Source organism: Staurois parvus, unplaced genomic scaffold, assembly GCF_062004578.1.
Source record: "Staurois parvus isolate SC_StPar_1 unplaced genomic scaffold, SC_StPar_1.0 ptg002918l, whole genome shotgun sequence".
Taxonomy (NCBI): domain Eukaryota; kingdom Metazoa; phylum Chordata; class Amphibia; order Anura; family Ranidae; genus Staurois; species Staurois parvus.
Genome location: NW_028320714.1, coordinates 693 through 22,462, shown reverse-complemented (window position 1 = coordinate 22,462; position 21,770 = coordinate 693). Strand labels below are relative to the sequence as shown.

The 21,770-nt window shown below is 44.6% G+C and overlaps 1 protein-coding gene across 1 annotated transcript in view; it reads right to left on the bottom strand.

The window, feature by feature from the left end:
- Positions 1–20,373, bottom strand: part of LOC149428927 (disheveled-associated activator of morphogenesis 2-like) — a gene marked incomplete at its 5' end in the record, with an annotated part of 52,136 nt that extends 31,763 nt beyond the window's left edge. The window contains 4 exons of the mRNA XM_089666928.1: positions 10,728–10,788; positions 16,213–16,320; positions 17,588–17,756; positions 20,285–20,373. Coding sequence (XP_089523054.1) covers positions 10,728–10,788; positions 16,213–16,320; positions 17,588–17,756; positions 20,285–20,373 — 427 coding nt within the window. The remainder of the gene's footprint in view (positions 1–10,727; positions 10,789–16,212; positions 16,321–17,587; positions 17,757–20,284) is intronic.
- Between the last annotated feature and the right edge of the window lie 1,397 nt (positions 20,374–21,770).

Below are 21,770 nucleotides of genomic sequence, written 5' to 3'. Positions count from 1 at the left end.
CCCCATATAGTAATTCATCCCCCATATAGTAATTCATCCCCCCATAGTAATTAATCCCCCATATAGTAATTCATCCCCCATATAGTAATTCATCCCCCATATAGTAATTCATCCCCCATATAGTAATTCACCCCCCTATAGTAATTCATCCCCCATATAGTAATTCATCCCCCCTATAGTAATTCATCCCCCCATAGTAATTAATCCCCCATATAGTAATTCATCCCCCATAGTAATTCATCCCCCATATAGTAATTCATCCCCCATATAGTAATTCATCCCCCATAGTAATTCATCCCCCATAGTAATTCATCCCCCATATAGTAATTCATCCCCCATAGTAATTCATCCCCCATATAGTAATTCACCCCCCCTATAGTAATTCATCCCCCCTATAGTAATTCATTCCCCATATTAATTCATCCCCCATATTAATTCCTCCCTCATATAGTATTTCATCCCCCATAGTACTATTCCCCCCCCAAGTAGTAAGCCAAGTCCCCCCTGTGTCAATTTACTTACCTTTGCTCCGCGCGTTCCTCTCGCCGTGTTCCCGCGCCGTTCCGGTCTTCAGGGCGGACTGTGAGAGGAGCCTAGCTCCCCCCACGTTCGTCACGCTGCCCCGCCTACACATATCCTGACAGCCAATGTTTGCCTGCCCTGGCTGTTTTTTTTTTTATCACGCTCCGCGGGCCGGATTAAAAGGTCCGCCGGGCCGTAGTTTGCCCATTGCTGTTCTAGACAGACAAACATCAAGCCTCACTGAGACCTCTTTCTCTGATTCCTTTCAACCAAAACTGGGGTTAATTGTAGAAAGTATCTATGATTAAGCCCAGATTTGGGTAAAAATGAAGCCCTCACCTAGACCTCCTCTGATGATGGTGTATTTCACTCAAAACTGGGCCTTACTGTAGTGAGTCTCCATGATTAAACTTGAATTTGGGTAAAAATGAAGTCCTCGCCTAAGATGATGACCTCCTCCTCCTCCTCTGATGTATTTCACCCATAAATGAGATTGATCGTAGACAGTCTCTACAGCACTGTTTCTCAACCAGGGTATCATGGAACCCTAGGGTTCCTCCAGAGGTTGCAAGGGGTTCCTTGAGCAATGAGCAGTTTCTGCCTCTCAGTTGAGTTCCTAACGACACCAATGATATTTTTAGCTACTGTATCTGTAAGGGGGTAATTCATCCCAATGACAACAAGTGTAAGGAACATTCTTCCGACTGATCATCACACCAATGTATCATGAGATGTAGATATAGTCATTTTTATCAGGGGTTCCCTGAGACCGGAAAGTTATTTCAAGGGTTCCTTGCTGAAAATGTTGAGAAAGGCTACCTTACAGTTAAGCCCAGCTTTGGGTGAAAATGAAGTTCCATGAAGTTCCACCTGGGACCTCCTCCACTGACACTTCTCACCAAAAACTGGGCTTGATCGTAATAAGTCCCTACAATTTTGGGTAAATATTTAGCCCATCCCTAGGATCTCCTCCTCTGACATGTTTCACCCAAAACTGGGCTTGATTGTAGACAGTCTCTACAATTAATTCCATATTTGGGGGAAATTGAACCACACCTGGGACCTGCACTCATCCAAAACGGAGCTTGACGTTAAAAACAGATATGGAAGAAAATGGAGCCATGACTGGAACTTCTTCCTCTGGGCTGAAGTGGAGAGACACTCTATATGATTAAGCCCAGTTTTTGGTGAAATGCGTCAGCAAAGGAGACGGTGGTCGTGGTTGTCTTCATTTTTATCCATATCTGGGCTTAATTTCAGGGAGTCTCTGAGAATCAGCTCAGTTTTGGGTGAAATGTATGAAATGCATCAGAGGTTCAAGGTGGAACTTTATATTCGCCTGTCTAGAACAATAAAGCTCTACTTGCCCTAAATTCTTTCTTTTGGATGAACCGTGTGATCTCACTGCATTATTCCCAGCTATGTTGGTGGACACCTGAGATCAGAGGGGAAGAAGTGTTATACGCCTTTCCGGCATCCCATAGTTCCGTACTGCTCCCCATTCCAGTGCTGCATCTTCTATCAAACCCAAATGTATTAAAAATTCCAGGAGTGTTTGATGCTCGTGTTCTCCACCTTGTTGTTCCAAACTGCAACCCCTACATTGCTACAGGACTCAGCAGTGATTTAGAGGTCAGAGGATGGAACCATAGTCTGGGGCGGGGAATACATTCATCTGACACTCCCAGAAGTGTCGAATAATGAAGAGTCTGGTGGAGGCTGCAATGCTGGAACAGAGGGGAGGTGGAAGACAAGATATAATTTTATCGGTTTTACAATTCTTTATTGCAGAAGGTTTACATCGGGGGTCTCCAAATTTTCTAAACAAAACAAAAAGGACCAGTCTACAGTCATTCAGACTTTATGGGGGGCTGGACTGTGGCCATTGGGAGTAGAAAAGATCCAAACATAAGTGGGAAAAAACAATGCCCTATTGTTGGTGTCAGTGGGGGGGAATTGTGCCTCATCTTTGGTGTCAGTTGGAAGATTAGTGCCCCATAACTGGTATGAGTGGGAGGAATAGTGCCACATCATTGGTATCAGTGGGAGGAATAGTGCCCCATCATTGGTGTCAGTGGGAGGAATAGTGCCCCATCATTGGTGTCAGTGGGAGGAAGAGTGCCCCATCATTGAGATCAGTGGGAGGAATAGTGCCCCATCATTGGTGTCAGTGGGAGGAATGCTGCCCCATCATTGGTGTCAGTGGGAGGAATAGTGTCCCATCATTGATATCAGTAGGAGGAATAGTGCCCCATCATTGAGATCAGTGAGAGGAATAGTGCCCCATCATTGAGATCAGTGGGAGGAATGCTGCCCCATCATTGGTGTCAGTGGGAGGAATAGTGTCCCATCATTGGTATCAGTGGGAGGAATAGTGCCCCATCATTGAGATCAGTGGGAGGAATAGTGCCCCATCATTGGTATCAGTGGGAGGAATAGTGCCCCATCATTGGTATCAGTGGGAGGAATAGTGCCCCATCATTGGTGTCAGTGGGAGGAATAGTGCCCCATCATTGGTGTCAGTGGGAGGAATAGTGCCCCATCATTGAGATCAGTGGGAGGAATAGTGCCCCATCATTGAGATCAGTGGGAGGAATAGTGCCCCATCATTGGTGTCAGTGGGAGGAATGCTGCCCCATCATTGGTATCAGTGGCAGGAATAGTGCCCCATCATTGAGATCAGTGGGAGGAATAGTGCCCCATCATTGAGATCAGTGGGAGGAATGCTGCCCCATCATTGGTGTCAGTGGGAGGAATAGTGCTCCATCATTGGTATCAGTGGGAGGAATAGTGCCCCATCATTGAGATCAGTGGGAGGAATAGTGCCCCATCATTGGTGTCAGTGGGAGGAATAGTGTCCCATCATTGGTATCAGTGGGAGGAATAATGCCCCATCATTGGTGTCAGTGGGAGGAATAGTGCCCCATCATTGGTATCAGTGGGAGGAATAGTGCCCCATCATTGGTATCAGTGGGAGGAATAGTGCCCCATCATTGGTGTCAGTGGGAGGAATAGTGCCCCATCATTGGTGTCAGTGGAAGGAATAGTGCCCCATTATTGGTGTCAGTGGAAGGAATAGTGTCCCATCATTGGTATCAGTGGGAGGAATAGTGCCCCACCATTGGTGTCAGTGGGAGGAATCGTGCCCCATCACTGAGGTCATTGGGAGGAATTGTGCTCTTTCATTGGTGTCAGTGGGGGGGGGGGGGGATTATTCCCTAGTGTTGGCCTCACCAGGCCTCTGGGCCGCAATTTGGAGACCAAATGTTATACATGGCCGTCAGCATTGACCATTAAAGAGACCTGTCACCAGAATATTCAACATCATATCTATGCATTTTTGTTATCTTTAAAATCTTTTCTTGAATATGATGTCCGAAACTCAGAGCTGTCACTCAAGTCACACTCTGTTGTATTACTCTTTGCTCCCTTGGCTTCAATATAAAAGGTTAAGGGTGAGAGGAGGGGTGAAGGAGCTGGGCCAGCATGGATAATTATTAGACACTCCCAGAAGCGGAGAGCTATGACATGTAAGGAAGGAGGGGGAACTGTGGCTTGAAATATACTCTTCCTGAAATGGTTGATTTTTTTGGCAACAGTTGGTTATTCTAGGAATTTAGATTTTTTTTTTTTTTACTTATCTTTGGTGTCACTTACATTTCCTCAGAAAGCCTTCTCCTAAACACGGAGTATTGTTTCAGGCTTTTGTTGTCACGGAGGTTGGTTAATAACATTCCTGTCAAATCCCACCGAATCCCACCACAAGAACTTCCACAATTCCAGCTATGACTGCAAAGTTCTGGCCCAACAGCGAGGACAATACTATTCTCTATAGTCATCTCCCATCTTATTAACCAGCTGGAGACCTTCTACAGTTGCAAGAAAAAGTATGTGAACCCCTTGGGATTACGTGGAGTTTTGCATGAATTGGGCATAAAATGTGCTCTGAACGTCATCTAAGTCACAACAATAGAAGAACACGGTCTGCTGAACATAATACTACACAAACATTAGATGTTGACATGGTTTAATTGCACATAACATGTAAACATTCACAGTGCAGGGAGGAAAAAGTATGTGAGGCCCGAGCTTAATGACTTCTCCCAGAGCTAATTGGAGCCAAGAGTGAGCCAACCTTGACTCCAATCAGTGTGATGATATTGGATGTGTTGCTGACACCTCTTTTGGGTTTACTGGTTTCAAGAAGCACTGTCTGATGTGAACCACGCCTCGCAGAAAAGAGCTCTCAGAAGACCTACGATCAAGAATTGTTGACTTGCATGAAGCTGGAAAGGGTTACAAAAGTATCTCCTTGAGCCTTGATGTTCATGTGTCCACGGTAAGACAGACTGTCTACAAATGGAGAAAGTTTAGCACTGTTGCTACTCTCCCTAGGCGTGGTCGTCCTGTAAAAATGACTGCAAGAGCACAGCGCAGAATGCTGCATGAGGTAAAGAAGAATCCCAGAGTGTCAGCTAAAGACCTACAGAAATGTCTGGCACATGCTAACATTTTTGTTGACACATCTACAATAAGGAAAACATTAAACAAGAATGGAGTACATGGGAGGACACCATGGAGGAAGCCATTGCTGGCCAAAAAGAAGATTGCAGCACGTTTGAAGTTTGCAAAAGAGCACCTGGATGTTCCACAGCACTACTGGCAGAATATACTGTGGACAGATGACACCAAGATTGAGTTGTTTGGGAAGAACACACAACACTATGTGTGGAGAAAAAAAGGCACAGCACACCAACATCAAAACCTCATCCCCACTGTGAAACATGGCGGAGGGAGCATCATGGTTTGGGGCTGCTTTGCTGCCTCAGGGCCTGGACAGATTGTTGTCATTGATGGGAAAATGAATTCCAGAGTTTATCAAGACATTTTGCAGGAAAACGTACGACCATCTGTCCGCCAACTGAAGCCCCGCAGAGGATAGGTGATGCAACAGGACAATGACCCAAAGCATACAAGTCATTCAACAAAACAATGGCTGCAACAGCACAGAATACGCCTTCTGGAGTGGCCCAGTCAGAGTCCTGACCTCAACCCCATTGAAATGCTGTGGCATGACCTTAAGAGAGCGATTCACACCAGACATCCCAAGAATATTGCTACACTGAAACAGTTTTGTGAAGAGGAGTGGTCCAAAATGACTCCAGATCGTTGTGCAGGTCTGATCTGCAACTACAGGAAACGTTTGGTTGAGGTTATTGCTGCCAAAGGAGGGTCAACCAGTTATTAAGTCCAAAGGTTCACATACTTTTTCCTCCCTGCACTGTGAATGTTTACATGTTATGTGCAATTAAACCATGGCAACATCTAATGTTTGTGTAGTATTATGTTCAGCAGACTGTGTTCTTCTATTGTTGTGACTTAGATGACGTTCAGAGCACATTTTATGCCCAATTCATGCAAAACTCCACGTAATCCCAAGGGGTTCACATACTTTTTCTTGCAACTGTAAGTCACATCTCGGCTCGTGTACCACGCTATTCCTCCTCTCCCCATCCTGATTGGTCTAACCACAACTGAATTATGTCCAAACGTTTTGTTTAAAGTGTTTATAAAGGATAAAAGGGACCAAAACTAGAACTCAACTTCTGCGAAAATACAGACAATTGATGGAACATTATATGGGAATGTCTAGAATGTCTTCCAGATCAGGGTCTCTAAACTTTCTAAACAAAGGGCCAGTTTACGGTCTTTCAGACTTTAGGGGGGCTGGACTGTGTCCACTGGTAGAAAAGAGTGCCCGATCGTTGGTGTCAGTGGGAGGAATAGTGCCCGATCGTTGGTGTCAGTGGGAGGAATAGTGCCCCATCGTTGGCGTCAGTGGGAGGAATAGTGCCCCATCATTGGTGTCAGTGGGAGGAATAGTGCCCCATCGTTGGCGTCAGTGGGAGGAATAGTGCCCCATCATTGGTGTCAGTGGGAGGAATAGTGCCCCATCATTGGTGTCAGTGGGAGGAATAGTGCCCCATCATTGGCGTCAGTGGGAGGAATAGTGCCCCATCATTGGTGTCAGTGGGAGGAATAGTGCCCCATCGTTGGCGTCAGTGGGAGGAATAGTGCCCCATCATTGGTGTCAGTGGGAGGAATAGTGCCCCATCATTGGTGTCAGTGGGAGGAATAGTGCCCCAACATTGGTATCAGTGGGAGGAATAGTGCCCCATCATTGGTATTTGTAGAAGGAATAGTGTCCCATCATTGGTGTCAGTGGAAGGAATAGTGTGCCATCATTGGTGTCAGTGGGAGGAATGGTGCCCCATCATTGGTGTCAGTGGAAGGAGTAGTGTCCTATTGTTGGTGCCAGTGGAAGGAATAGTGCCCCATCATTGGTGTCAGTGAGAGGAATAGTGTCCCATTGTTGGTGTCAGTGGAAGGAATAGTGTCCCATCATTGGTGTCAGTGGGAGGAATAGTGCCCCATCATTGGTGTCAGTGAGAGGAATAGTGTCCCATCATTGGTGTCAGTGGAAGGAATAGTGTCCCATCATTGGTGTCAGTGGGAGGAATGGTGCCCCATCATTGGTGTCAGTGGAAGGAGTAGTGTCCTATTGTTGGTGCCAGTGGAAGGAATAGTGTCCCATCATTGGTATTAGTGGGAGGAATCGTGCCCCATCATTGGTGTCAGTGGAAGGAATAGTGCCCCATCATTGGTGTCAGTGGGAGGAATAGTGACCCATTGTTGGTGCCAGTGAAAGGAAGAGTGTCCCATTGTTGGTGCCAGTGAGAGGAATAGTGCCCCATTGGTGGTGTCAGTGGGACTAATAATACCTCATTCTTGGTGACAGTGGGACAAATAGTGCCCTATCATTGGTATAAGTGGGACGAATAGTTCCCCATCATTGAAATTAGAGGGAGGAATAATACCCCATTCTTGGCGTCAGTGGTAGAAATAGTGCCCCATCGTTGGTGTCAGTGGGAGGAATAGTGCTCCATTATTGGTGTCAGTGGGAGGAATAGTGCCCCATTATTGGTGTCAGTGGGAGGAATAGTGCCCCATCATTGGTGTCAGTGGGAGGAATAGTGCCCCATCATTGGTATCAGTGGGAAGAATAGTGCCCCATCATTGGTGTCAGTGGGAGGAAGTGCCCCATCATTGGTGTCAGTGGGAGGAATAGTGCCCCATCGTTGGTGTCAGTGGGAGGAATAGTGCTGCATCGTTGGTGTCAGTGGAAGGAATTGTGCTGCATCGTTGGTGTCAGTAGAGATAATAGTGTCCCATTGTTGGTGTCAGTGGAAGGAACAGTACCCGATCCTTGGTGTCAGTGGGATGAATTTTGCCTCGTTGTTTGTACCAATGGGAGGAATAGTGCCTCATTGTTGGTGTCATTGGGAGGAATTTTGCCTCGTTGTTTGTACCAATGGGAGGAATAGTGCCTCATTGTTGGTGTCATTGGGAGGAATTTTGCCTCGTTGTTTGTAACAATGGGAGGAATAGTGCCTCATTGTTGGTGTCATTGGGAGGAATATTGCCTCAAAGGCTGGATAAAGGCAAGTAAAGGGCCCCGTCTGGCCCCTTGGGCGTAGTTTGGAGACCACTGGTCTAGAAGGGAAGAATTTGGAGGTTACTCTAAGCTGATCATTTCTTTGCTTGTTCCATAACGGTTTGCCTTTTTGTCCCGCTTAACAAAGGTGTAAGTATGGCCATAGCAGCCCAAAAGGCTTCTATGGTGCCCAAGGGTGAGAAGATGTGGGGGGGGGCACCCTAAGAAGGTTGCCTGAGGTCTCCATTCCACAAGAGCTGAGGTCAGATACAGGGGATCATGCTGTTGCTAATTACAGATTCCCAGCATCCTGGCCAACTTTTTGATATTAACCCTGTATACCCAACACTGTATTCCGAGGGATGAAATAAAAAGCCACAGGTGGCTCCCATATCCAAGATGGCGACGCTGGGAACCCTCTGCGGTAAGACGCACCAACATTGGGAAGACAGCACAGGGCCCCGGCCACCGGTTCGTACCTAAATTCTAAAAGTCCGCAGTATTTAAGAAAAGAAAAAACAAACCGAGGCTCCTCTTTAAAGCTCAACTACACCACATCTTAGCACCTCAAACCAAAAGCGCCATTTAATTAATATTTACTATTAAGAGCAACCCCTCCACCCCCCTCCCAATCCATCCATGTCTCCATGTTTTATTTTGCTGGGAAATCATCCTCCTAGCATCTCTGGCTGTGGCCATCTTGAGTAAGGGCAGATTCATGTAGCAATTACTTCCTGGAATCCATCTGCCCTTAGTTTCAGGCATGCAGGCAGGAAGGTGTGCTTAGCTGAGAAAACCCCTCCTCCCCTCCTGAAGACTTCTGAGATGTATGACATCATTTGCGTAGGCATGGAAACCGGGACATAGGTAAACAACTACTTCATATCTATTTACTAAGGCTAGCAGCGTAAGGAGTCAGAATAGTCCGCGGTGGTTGGGGGGGAGTTACACTTTAAGTAACAACAAAAGTATTGATGGGAAACAAATCTGTCTATTGAGAAAAATGAAAAACATTGCTCTGGTCTATGAGGGGTACACAAGTATGAGGGTCCAAGTAGATAAAAAGGATCAAGGATGGAAATGGAAGACGCCCATACAATCACATACCTGTACAATGACACGCCCATACAATCACATACCTGTACAATGACACGCCCATACAATCACATACCTGTACAATGACACGCCCATACAATCACATACCTGTACAATGACACGCCCATACAATCACATACCTGTACAATGACACGCCCATACAATCACATACCTGTACAATGACACGCCCATACAATCACATACCTGTACAATGACACGCCCATACAATCACATACCTGTACAATGACACGCCCATACAATCACATACCTGTACAATGACACGCCCATACAATCACATACCTGTACAATGACACGCCCATACAATCACATACCTGTACAATGACACGCTCATACAATCACATACCTGTACAATCACATACCTGTACAATGACGCGCCCATACAATCACATACCTGTACAATCACATACCTGTACAATGACGCGCCCATACAATCACATACCTGTACAATCACATACCTGTACAATGACACGCCCATACAATCACATACCTGTACAATGACACGCCCACACAATCACATACCTGTACAATGACACGCCCACACAATCACATACCTGTACAATGACACGCCCATACAATCACATACCTGTACAATGACACGCCCATACAATCACATACCTGTACAATGACACGCCCATACAATCACATACCTGTACAATGACACGCCCATACAATCACATACCTGTACAATGACACGCCCATACAATCACATACCTGTACAATGACACGCCCATACAATCACATACCTGTACAATGACACGCCCATACAATCACATACCTGTACAATGACACGCCCATACAATCATATACCTGTACAATGACGCGCCCATACAATCACATACCTGTACAATGACACGCCCATACAATCACATACCTGTACAATGACGCGCCCATACAATCACATACCTGTACAATGACACGCCCATACAATCACATACCTGTACAATGACACGCCCATACAATCACATACCTGTACAATGACACGCCCATACAATCACATACCTGTACAATGACACGCCCATACAATCACATACCTGTGCAATGACACGCCCATACAATCACATACCTGTACAATTACACACCCATACAATCACATACCTGTACAATGACACGCCCATACAATCACATACCTGTACAATGACACGCCCATACAATCACATACCTGTACAATGACACGCCCATACAATCACATACCTGTACAATGACACGCCCATACAATCACATACCTGTACAATGACACGCCCATACAATCACATACCTGTACAATGACACGCCCATACAATCACATACCTGTACAATGACACGCCCATACAATCACATACCTGTACAATGACACGCCCATACGCCCATAAAATACGATATCTATACAATTAGATGCCAATATAATAACAAACCCCTACAATTCAACGCCCATACAATAATATACCCAGACAATAAGACGCCCATACAATCACATAGCCAGCCAATTAGATGTCCCTACAACAACTAAGCCACACAATAGGATGCCCATACAATAACATATCAATAACATACTTATACCAACAGCCCCCCATACAATACAATGTGGATCCCCTTACAGAGGGAAGTGAATACTCACGGCCTCTACAGCCCTCAGTCCATTCTTTATGTTGTGAACTTCCTTCTCCAACTCCATCAAGCTGCAGACAGACAGAGATCCCTGATCAGAATTATTATCTGAAGTCCCATATCTTGCTGTATGAGGGACTAATGAGGGACTTATGAGGAACGCAGCAGCCGAGTGCCAGGATCTGGTTCTTAGGACACGGCACACAGGGAATCAGCAGACAAAAGGTAGAGAGTTTCCATCTTTCCGGCTCATATTAAAGGACCAGAATTCATGGGTTAGAATTGTGTCCATTTTGCTGTTCCACTCTGAGAACACAGCGTCTCCAGAGCTCAGTAAATGAGGAGAAGCGTCATTTTGCAAAGAATACCCAATCAAATGCAAGGAAAATTTAAAAAAAAAAAATGTTTGCTTGCACATGATTGGACGATGGAAGTCAGCGGAGCTTCTGCTCATTTACTAAGCTCTGGAGCAGTGGTCTCCAAACTGCGGCCCCGGGGGCCAGATGTGGCCCTTTGCTTGCCTTTATCAGGCCCCTTGGGCACTCTTCCTCCCACTGCTGCCAACAATGGGGCATAATCCCTGTGCAGTATTTCTCCCACTGACATCAAAGATGGTGCAGTTTTCCTCCCTCTAATGCCAAAGCTGCACTGTTTACTCCTATTGACACCACGACACACACATGGAAGAAAAATATATTTTAAATATATTTTTAAAATATTCTTCCCAAATATATTGACATATACTTGAAATACTACAATTCTGGCCGTATTCAACATATTTCAATAAATATATATATATACAGTTGTGTTCAAAATAATAGCCGTGTGTTGAAAAAAGTGAATAAAGCTGAAAATCCTTCTAATCCTTTTCTTTCCATCCACACAAATGCATTGGGAACACGACACATTCTATTCCAAATCACAACATGAAGAAAAATACATCAAATTTGTGTTGTTCCTCTAAAGAAATGGAAGAAAAGTGAATATTAGACGGTTCAAAAAAATCTCAGTTTTTGTATTCTTCTTTACAAACTCAAACATTCACTATATAAACTGAGAAATGTTTGAAGATTTTGCTTTCCTTTGAATGACTTCATGAATATTTGGTTGTAGTCGCACTGTTTCTGAGAACTGCTGTACATCTGTGTTGCATGGAGTCCCCCAACTTCTGGCCCCTGTGATCAGGTATTCCAGCCCAGGATGATTGGACCACATTCCACAGTTCTTCTCTATTTCTTGGTTTGGCCTCAGAAACGGCATTTTTGATGTCACCCCACAAGTTTTCTATTGGATGAAGATCCGGGGATTGGGCTGGCCACTCCATAACGTCCATCTTGTTGGTCTGGAACCAAGATGTTGCACGTTTACTGGTGTGTTTGGGGTGGTTGTCTTGTTGGAACACCCATTTCAAGGGCATTTCCTCTTCAGCATAAGGCAGCGTGACCTCTTCAAGTATTCTGATGTCTTCAAACTGATCCATGATCCCTGGTATGCGATAAATAGGCCCAACACCGTAGTATGAGAAACATCCCCATATCATGATGCTTGCACCACCATGCTTCACAGTCTTCACAGTGTACTGTGGCTTGAATTCAGTGTTTGGGGGTCGTCTGACAAACTGTCTCCGCCCACTAGACCCAAAAAGAACAATCTTACTTTCATCAGTCCACAAAATGTTGCGCCATTTCTCTTTAGGCCGGTCAATGTGCTCTTTGGCAGATTGTAACATCTTCAGCACATGTCTTTTTCCCAACAGAGGGACTTTGCGGGGACTTCTTGCAGATAGCTTGGCTTCACATCGGCGTCTTCTAATTGTAACAGTCCTCACAGGGAACGTCACACCTTCTTTCATCTTCCTGGAGCTGATTGTTGGCTGAGTCCTCACAGGGAACGTCACACCTTCTTTCATCTTCCTGGAGCTGATTGTTGGCTGAGTCCGCCCCATTTTGGCTATTCTTCTATCCATTCCAATGGTAGTTTTTCGCTTTCTTCCTCGTCTTTCAGGTTTTGGTTGCCATTTTAAAGCATTTGCCATCATTTTAGCTGAGCAGCCGATCATTTTCTGCACTTCTTTATATGTTTTCCCCTCTCCAATCAACTTTTTAATCAAGGTACGCTGTTCTTCTGAACAATGTCTGGAACGACCCATTTTCCTCAGGATTTCAGAGAGAAATGCACTGTAACCAGCATGTCCAACATTTGCTGCCTTCCTTCCTTAAATAAGGGCAATAATTGCCGCCTGTTTATCAAAGAATGAATGACGTCACTAATAGAACTCCACACGGCTATTATTTTGAACACGCCCCTCAATGAGTGATTCAATGACACAGAATCAGCAGCATGCATGTCATGACTGTCGGGTCTGTTGGATTTCTATGACTCTACTACACCGGCTAGGAAATTATTTGCCATGTAGAAATATCATTTCCACCAAAAACAGAGATTGATCCGGTTAGTGATGTCTGACTGCTAGTATATAAAAAAAAAAAACTGTAATATATATATATATATATATATATATATATATATATATATATATATATACACACACACAGACACTGTACGTTGAAATTTATTTTTTATATATTACAAAGTATATGAAAAATATTTTCAAAAATATATAATTTTCAAATATATTCTTCTGATTTTTTTTAACATATAAAAAAAGTCATTTTACATATATTTTGTAATAAAAAAGCATTTCAACTTACAGTATATATATATATATATATATATATATATATATATGTGTATATACACACAGACTGTAAGTTAAAATGTGTTTTTATTACAAATTATAAGAACAATATTTTAAAAAATACATTTAATCTACATTTTTGGAATGCATTTACAAATATATGTAAAAATATATGTTAAAATGACTTTTTTATATGTTAAAAAAAAATCAGAATACATTTAAAAAATACATATTTTTTTTAATTATTTTTCATATATTTTGTAAAATATACAAAATGCAATTCAACATACAGTATACAGTCATGGCCGAAATTGTTGGCACCCTTGATATTTCTCCAGGAAATCATGTATTTCTCACGAAACGTATTGCATTAACACATGTTTTGCTATACACATGTTTATTCCCTTTGTGTGTATTGGGACAAAACAAAAAAAGGGAGGAAAGAAAGCAAATTCGACATAATGTCACACAAACCTCCAAAAATGGGCTGGACAAAAGTATTGGCACCCTTTCACAACTGCGGATAAATAAGAATGTTACAAGCATGTGATGCTCCTGTAAACTCACCTGGGGCAAGTAACAGGTGTGGGCAATATAGAAATCACACCTGAAAGCAGATAAAAAGGAGAGACGTTCACTTAACCTTTGCATTGTGTGTCTGTCTGTGCCACACTAAGCATGGACAACAGAAAGAGGAGACGAGAACTGTCTGAGGACCTGAGAACCAAAATTGTGGCAAAATATCAACAATCTCAAGGTTACAAGTCCATCTCCAGAGAACTAGATTTGCCTTTGTCCACAGTGCGCAACATTATCAAGAAGTTTGCAACCCATGGCACTGTAGCTAATCTCCCTGGTCGTGGACGGATGAGGAAAATTGATGAAAGATTGCAACGCAGAATAGTCCGGATGGTGGATAAGCAGCCCCAAACATGTTCCAAAGACATTCAAGCTGTCCTGCAGGCTCAGGGAGCATCAGTGTCAGCGCGAACTATCCGTCGACATTTAAATGAAATGAAACGCTATGGCAGGAGACCCAGGAGGACCCCACTGCTGACACAGAGACATAAAAAAGCAAGACTACAGTTTGCCAAAATGTACTTGAGTAAGCCAAAAGCCTTCTGGGAAAACGTCTTGTGGACAGATGAGACCAAGATAGAGCTTTTCAGTAAAGCACATCATTCTACTGTTTACCGAAAACGGAATGAGGCCTACAAAGAACAAAACACAGTACCTACGGTAAAATATGGTGGAGGTTCAATGATGTTTTGGGGTTGTTTTGCTGCCTCTGGCACTGGGTGCCTTGACTGTGTGCAAGGCATCATGAAATCTGAGGATTACCAAAGGATTTTGGGTCGCACTGTAGGGCCCAGTGTCAGAAAGCTGGGTTTGCGTCCAAGATCCTGGGTCTTCCAGCAGGACAATGACCCCAAACATACGTCAAAAAGCACTCAGAAATGGATGGCAAAGAAGCGCTGGAGAGTTCTGAAGTGGCCAGCAATGAGCCCAGATCTAAATCCCATTGAACACCTGTGGAGAGATCTTAAAATTGCTGTTGGGAAAAGGTGTCCTTCCAATAAGAGAGACCTGGAGCTGTTTGCAAAGGAAGAGTGGTCCAAAATTCCGGGTGAGAGGTGTCAGAAGCTTATTGATGGTTATAGGAAGCGACTGATTTCAGTTATGTTTTCCAAAGGGTGTGCAACCAAATATTAAGTTAAGGGTGCCAATACTTTTGTCCAGCCCATTTTTGGGGTTTTGTGTGACATTATGTCATATTTGCTTTTCTGCCTCTGTTTTATATTTGTTCCAATACATACAAAGGGAATAAACATGTGTATAGCAAAACATGTGTTAATGCAATACCTTTTTTGTGTGAAATACTTGATTTTCAGGAAAAATATCAAGGGTGCCAACAATTTCGGCCATGACTGTATATATATATATATATAGAGAGAGAGATGTATAGATAGAGATATATATACACTGAAACATATTATAAAATATATTGAATACGACCAAAATTATAGTATTTCAATTATATGTCGATATATTTGGAAATAATATTTTAAAATATATTTAAAATATTTTTTTTTCCATGTGGGCAATTTCTACTCTCAATGACCACAGTCCGGCCCCCCTAAAGTCTGGAGGACAGTAAACTGGCCCTTTGTTTGGAAAGTTTGGAGACCCCCTGCTCTAGAGAAACTGCACTTTGCAAAGTGCAAAGCCCATTTGCCTTTCGCAAACCAGCCCCTTTGATTGTTGTGGTGCTCTTACTGCTTCTTGCTTAGCTGCTCTTTTCCTGGACCCCCCCTCTTATGGTGAGGGTGTTCTGGTATATACCATACAAGCAGCCCCACCGAACCAATCCTGCTTGACTAATGGTATGGATCACACTACAATAATAGAAGAATGAGCGCCTCTATTTGAAAGTGTTATCACATGGACCTGCAGCCTAAGTAAGGGGCGGGGCTAAGCTTGACTTTTACAAGAGAAGTCAAGAGGAACATTTAACCAAAAGATCTAATTGGATCTCCCCATCCTTCTCCTACAAAAGCTGACCCCCGCTTACGTAATCTTTCTCATATGCTCGGCATGTTCCGATATGTACTAATTATTATTTTACAAACCTCTTGCACCCGTACAGCTCAAATACCCGAGCATAGGGAAGGCTCAAGCCAATGAGAGCTGAAAATAACAGTCACATGACTAAAGCTTTGGGAATTGAGCGTATTGGCTTTTGTTAGGTCAGACACAAACAGCACTAAGCGGGAATAACAGCGGATGCGTGACGCACTTGACTTTGGCGGCCTCTGGGAGGTGCTGTAGCTCATTCTGGATGTTGAGGATATCTGGATACGTCCGTTCAAATATCATAATTAAGTAATGTAGGAGAGTGATGTTCCTGGAAGAGAGACCACGTCACATCATTAGTGGACATCACACAGAGAACACAAAAATGTTTCCTGTTCAGACGGGAGATGGAGAGATACAAAGTAACATTGTTTATAAACATCGATCAGACGGGAGATGGAGAGATACAAAGTAACATTGTTTATAAACATCGATCAGACGGGAGATGGAGAGATACAAAGTAACATTGTTTATAAACATCGATCAGACGGGAGATGGAGAGATACAAAGTAACATTGTTTATAAACATTGTTCAGACAGGAGATAGAGAGATACAAAGTAACATTGTTTATAAACATTGTTCAGACAGGAGATAGAGAGATACAAAGTAACATTGTTTATAAACATCGATCAGACGGGAGATGGAGAGACACAAAGTAACATTGTTTATAAACATTGTTCAGACAGGAGATAGAGAGATACAAAGTAACATTGTTTATAAACATCGATCAGACGGGAGATGGAGAGATACAAAGTAACATTGTTTATAAACATCGATCAGACGGGAGACGGAGAGATACAAAGTAACATTGTTTATAAACATTGTTCAGACAGGAGATAGAGAGATACAAAGTAACATTGTTTATAAACATCGATCAGACGGGAGATGGAGAGACACAAAGTAACATTGTTTATAAACATTGTTCAGACAGGAGATAGAGAGATACAAAGTAACATTGTTTATAAACATCGATCAGATGGCAGATAGAGATACAAAGTAACATTGTTTATAAACATCGATCAGATGGGAAATAGAGAGATACAAAGTAACATTGTTTATAAACATCGATCAGATGGGAAATAGAGAGATACAAAGTAACATTGTTTATAAATGTTGATGAGATGGCAGATAGAGATACAAAGTAACATTGTTTATAAACATCGATCAGAGGGGAGATAGAGAGATACAAAGTAACATTGTTTATAAACATCGATCAGACGAGGGATAGAGAGATACAAAGTAACATTGTTTATAAACATCGATCAGACGGGAGATAGAGAGATACAAAGTAACATTGTTTATAAACATCGATCAGACGAGGGATAGAGAGATACAAAGTATCTCTCTTGCATTCAGTCAGCTCAGACAGAGCGGAAATCGCCTGTCTGTGTGGCTAACTGCTCTTATTTTGACATTTAGCACAATTACTGACTGTACTGCCTGATCATAATATCCTTCTGATGTGATATAAAGGAAACAAATGAATGACAAATCTCGCTCATCTCTAGTCGCCATTCAATTGGAGAAAATTGCTCACCTGTCTATACTGGACTTGGTGTCAATGATTTTATTCAAGCTTGCAACTTTGAACCCAAAGGCATTTCCTCGCTGTCCTTTGTTCATGTAGTTCCCAAACGCCAGGACCACCTCCAGGAGCTGCTTTAACCGTTTACTCCGGGTCAGTTCCCTACATGCCATGAGAAGAGCTTGGAAGACAAAAAAAAATAAAAAATCAGGATAAGAAGGTTGGTATAGCAGTAGACACTATATTGCCCGCAGTATTGCCCCACCCCTTTCCACACACATGACCTTTAATGGCCCCCCAGTCTTAGTCCATAGGGTTCAATATTGAGTTGGCTCCGCCCTTTCCACACACATGACCTTTAATGGCCCCCCCAGTCTTAGTCCATAGGGTTCAATATTGAGTTGGCTCCGCCCTTTCCACACACATGACCTTTAATGGCCCCCCCAGTCTTAGTCCATAGGGTTCAATATTGAGTTGGCCCCGCCCTTTCCACACACATGACCTTTAATGGCCCCCCCAGTCTTAGTCCATAGGGTTCAATATTGAGTTGGCCCCGCCCTTTCCACCCACATGACCTTTAATTGCCCCCCAGTCTTAGTCCGTAGGGTTCAATATTGAGTTGGCCCCGCTCTTTGCAGCTATAACAGCTTCAACTCTTCTGGGAAGACCGTCCACAAGGTTTAGGAGGGTGTCTATGGGAAGGTTGGACCATTCTTCCAGAAGCACATTTGTCAGGTCAGGCACTGATGTCGGGGGAGGAGGCCTGGCTCGCAGTCTCCGCTCTAATTCATCCCAAAGGTGTTCTATGGGGTTGAGGTCAGGACTCTGTGCAGGACAGTCAAGTTCCTCCACCCCAAACTGGCTCCTCCATGTCTTTATGGACCTTGCTTTGTGCACTAGTGGGCAGTCATGTTGGAACAGGAAGGGGCCATCTCCAAACTCCTCCCACAAAGTTGGGAGCATGAAATTGTCCAAAATGTCACCTTAAGAGTTCCCTTCACTGGAACTAGAAGGCCAAGCCCAACCCCTGAAAAACAACCCCCACACCATAATCCCCCCTCCACCAAACTTTACACTTGGCACAATGCAGTCAGGCAAGTACCGTTCTCCTGGCAACTGCCAAACCCAGACACGTCCATCGGATTGCCAGACAGAGAAGTGTGATTGGTCACTCCAGAGAACACGTCTCCACTGCTCTAGAGTCCAGTGGCGGCGTGCTTTACACCACAGCATCCGACGCTTTGCATTGCACTTGGTGATGGAAGGCTTGGATGCAGCTGCTCGGCCATGGAAACCCATTCCATGAAGCTCTCTACACACTGTTGTTGGGCTCATCTGAAGGCCACACCAAGTTTGGAGATCTTTAGCTATTGACTCTGCAGACAGTTGGCGACTTCTGCGCACTGTGCGCTTCAGCATGCGCTGACCCCGCCCTGTCATGTGACGTGGCCTACCACTTGGTGGCTGAGTGGCTGTTGTTCCCAGTGGCTTCCACTTTGTTATAATCCCACTAACAGTTGAGCGTGGAATATTTAGTAGCCAGGAAATGTCACGGATGGACTTATTGCCCAGGTGGCCACCTATCACGGGACCACGCTTGGAGTCACTGAGCTCCTGAGAGCGACCCATTCTTTCACCAATGTTTGTAGAAGCCGTCTGCATGTCTAGGGGCTTGATTGTATACACCTGTGTCCATGGAGGGGATTGGAGCACCTGAATCACATGATTGGGAGGGCGGGGACAGTACTTTTGGCAATATAGTGTAGGTGGAGTCTGGTAGGCTGAGGTTCCCATGTCTTGTTATATATCTTGGGGACTCAAATTGAGGTCTTCCAGCCATTCCTGACTCTGCCCTACAACACCTGGGACTTTTGGGTGTTCCCCACATTTGTGGGTTCAGGCTCCTCTTTCTAGGTTCTCCATAATATAAAATGAATCAAAATCAAGCCGGAATGGAGGAAACCCCTCATAATGGGCACAGCGGGTGTACAGACCTGGGAACTCAGCACAGGGAAGGTGGGAGCCCCTCATAATGGGCACAGCGGGTGTACAGACCCGGGAACTCAGCACAGGGATGGTGGGAACCCCTCATAATGGGCACAGCAGGTGTACAGACCCGGGAACTCAGCACAGGGATGGTGGGTACCCCTCATAATGTGCACAGCGGGTGTACAGACCCGGGAACTCAGCACAGGGATGGTGGGTACCCCTCATAATGTGCACAGTGGGTGTACAGACCCGGGAACTCAGCACAGGGAAGGTGGGAGCCCCTCATAATGGGCATAGCGGTTGTACAGACCCGGGAACTCAGCACAGGAAAGGTGGGAACCCCTCATAATGAGCAAAGCGGGTGTAAAGACCCGGGAACTCAGCACAGGAATGGTGGGAACCCCTCATAATGGGCACAGCGGGTGTACAGACCCAGGAACTCAGCACAGGGATGGTGGGTACCCCTCATAATGTGCACAGCGGGTGTACAGACCCGGGAACTCAGCACAGGGATGGTGGGAACCCCTCATAATGGGCACAGCGGGTGTACAGACCCGGGAACTCAGCACAGGGATGGTGGGAACCCCTCATAATGGGCACAGCGGGTGTACAGACCCGGGAACTCAGCACAGGGATGGTGGGAACCCCTTATAGTATTGTTCTGCATCCCACTTTTTTGCTCTGCATGTTGTAGTGACAGGTTCTCTTTTTCCCTCTCACCTTCCACCTTGGGTTTGGTCTCCGCCAGCCTCTCTGGAAATTTCTTCTTGAAGAACAGAGCCTGCAGCCGTTGCTGGTAATGGTCGATCCTGGAAGACAAGAGGGAAATGTTACAAAATCAGAATATTTCTAAAAAAAATTCAATTGAAAATACATTTTTTTAAAAAACACAAACCGTCCCACAAATCTCCCGCCCAATCAGATCCCAGCCGTCGCTTCTCTTGTACATATAGAAAACATCGTCCACTTTTCAGAAAACGTTTATTTTTCTTAATTTCAATGAAAGCTGACGCTGAATCGGCTCATTTTGTATTTCCCGGGTCGGAGGATTTAGATACATTGTTTTTTTTTTAGACTGTAATTGTATTCAGTGTGTTTCTTTCTCCTGTACTGAGGGAGGGAACAGCGCCATCTACAGGCTGGAGGAGTTGGTGTGCATAGTGTGTGCTCATTGGCTCTCAGGGTGGTCACATGAGCCGTTGGCGATATTGGTGTCACTGAACTAGAAGCACCCAAAGGTGCGCGCTGCTTCCAGATCACACCTGTAATGTAGATGAACATTGTCGCTGCGCGGGGAACTTTGTCTAAGAAGGTTCCTCTACACACTGAGATCATCGATTGGCCAAACGTTAAATCAGTTATTATCGAGTAAAAGGAATCAATGCCTTACATGGGGAGCTAACAGACTCCTCCCCCCCATGTGACAGCAGCAGATATAGCGCCTCGAAAAAGTCCCCCTCCCCCTGAAATGTCCCCCAAGTTGTCATGTTACAATGTATCCCCCCCTGAAATGTCCTCCATGTTGTCATGTTACAATGTATTCCCCTCCCCCCCCCCCCCCGAAATGTCCCCCATGTTGTCATCTTACAATGTATTCCCCCCCCCGAAATGCCCCCATGTTGTCATGTTACAATGTATTCCCCTCCCCCCCTGAAATGTCCCCCATGTTGTCATGTTACAATGTATTCCCCCTCCCCCCCCATGTTGTCATGTTACAATGTATTCCCCTCCCCCCCTGAAATGTCCCCCATGTTGTCATGTTACAATGTATTCCCCCTCCCCCCCATGTTGTCATGTTACAATGTATTCCCCTCCCCCCCTGAAATGTCCCCCATGTTGTCATGTTACAATGTATCCCCCCCCATGATGTCATGTTACAATGTATCCCCCTCCATGTTGTCATCTTACAATGTATTCCCCCCCCCCCCCCCCCCGAAATGCCCCCATGTTGTCATGTTACAATGTATTCCCCTCCCCCCCTGAAATGTCCCCCATGTTGTCATGTTACAATGTATTCCCCCTCCCCCCCATGTTGTCATGTTACAATGTATTCCCCCCCCCCCATGTTGTCATGTTACAATGTACCCCCCCATGTTGTCATGTTACAATGTACCCCCCCATGTTGTCATGTTACAATGTACCCCCCCCCCATGTTGTCATGTTACAATGTATTCCTCCCCCCCCCCCCATGTTGTCATGTTACAAT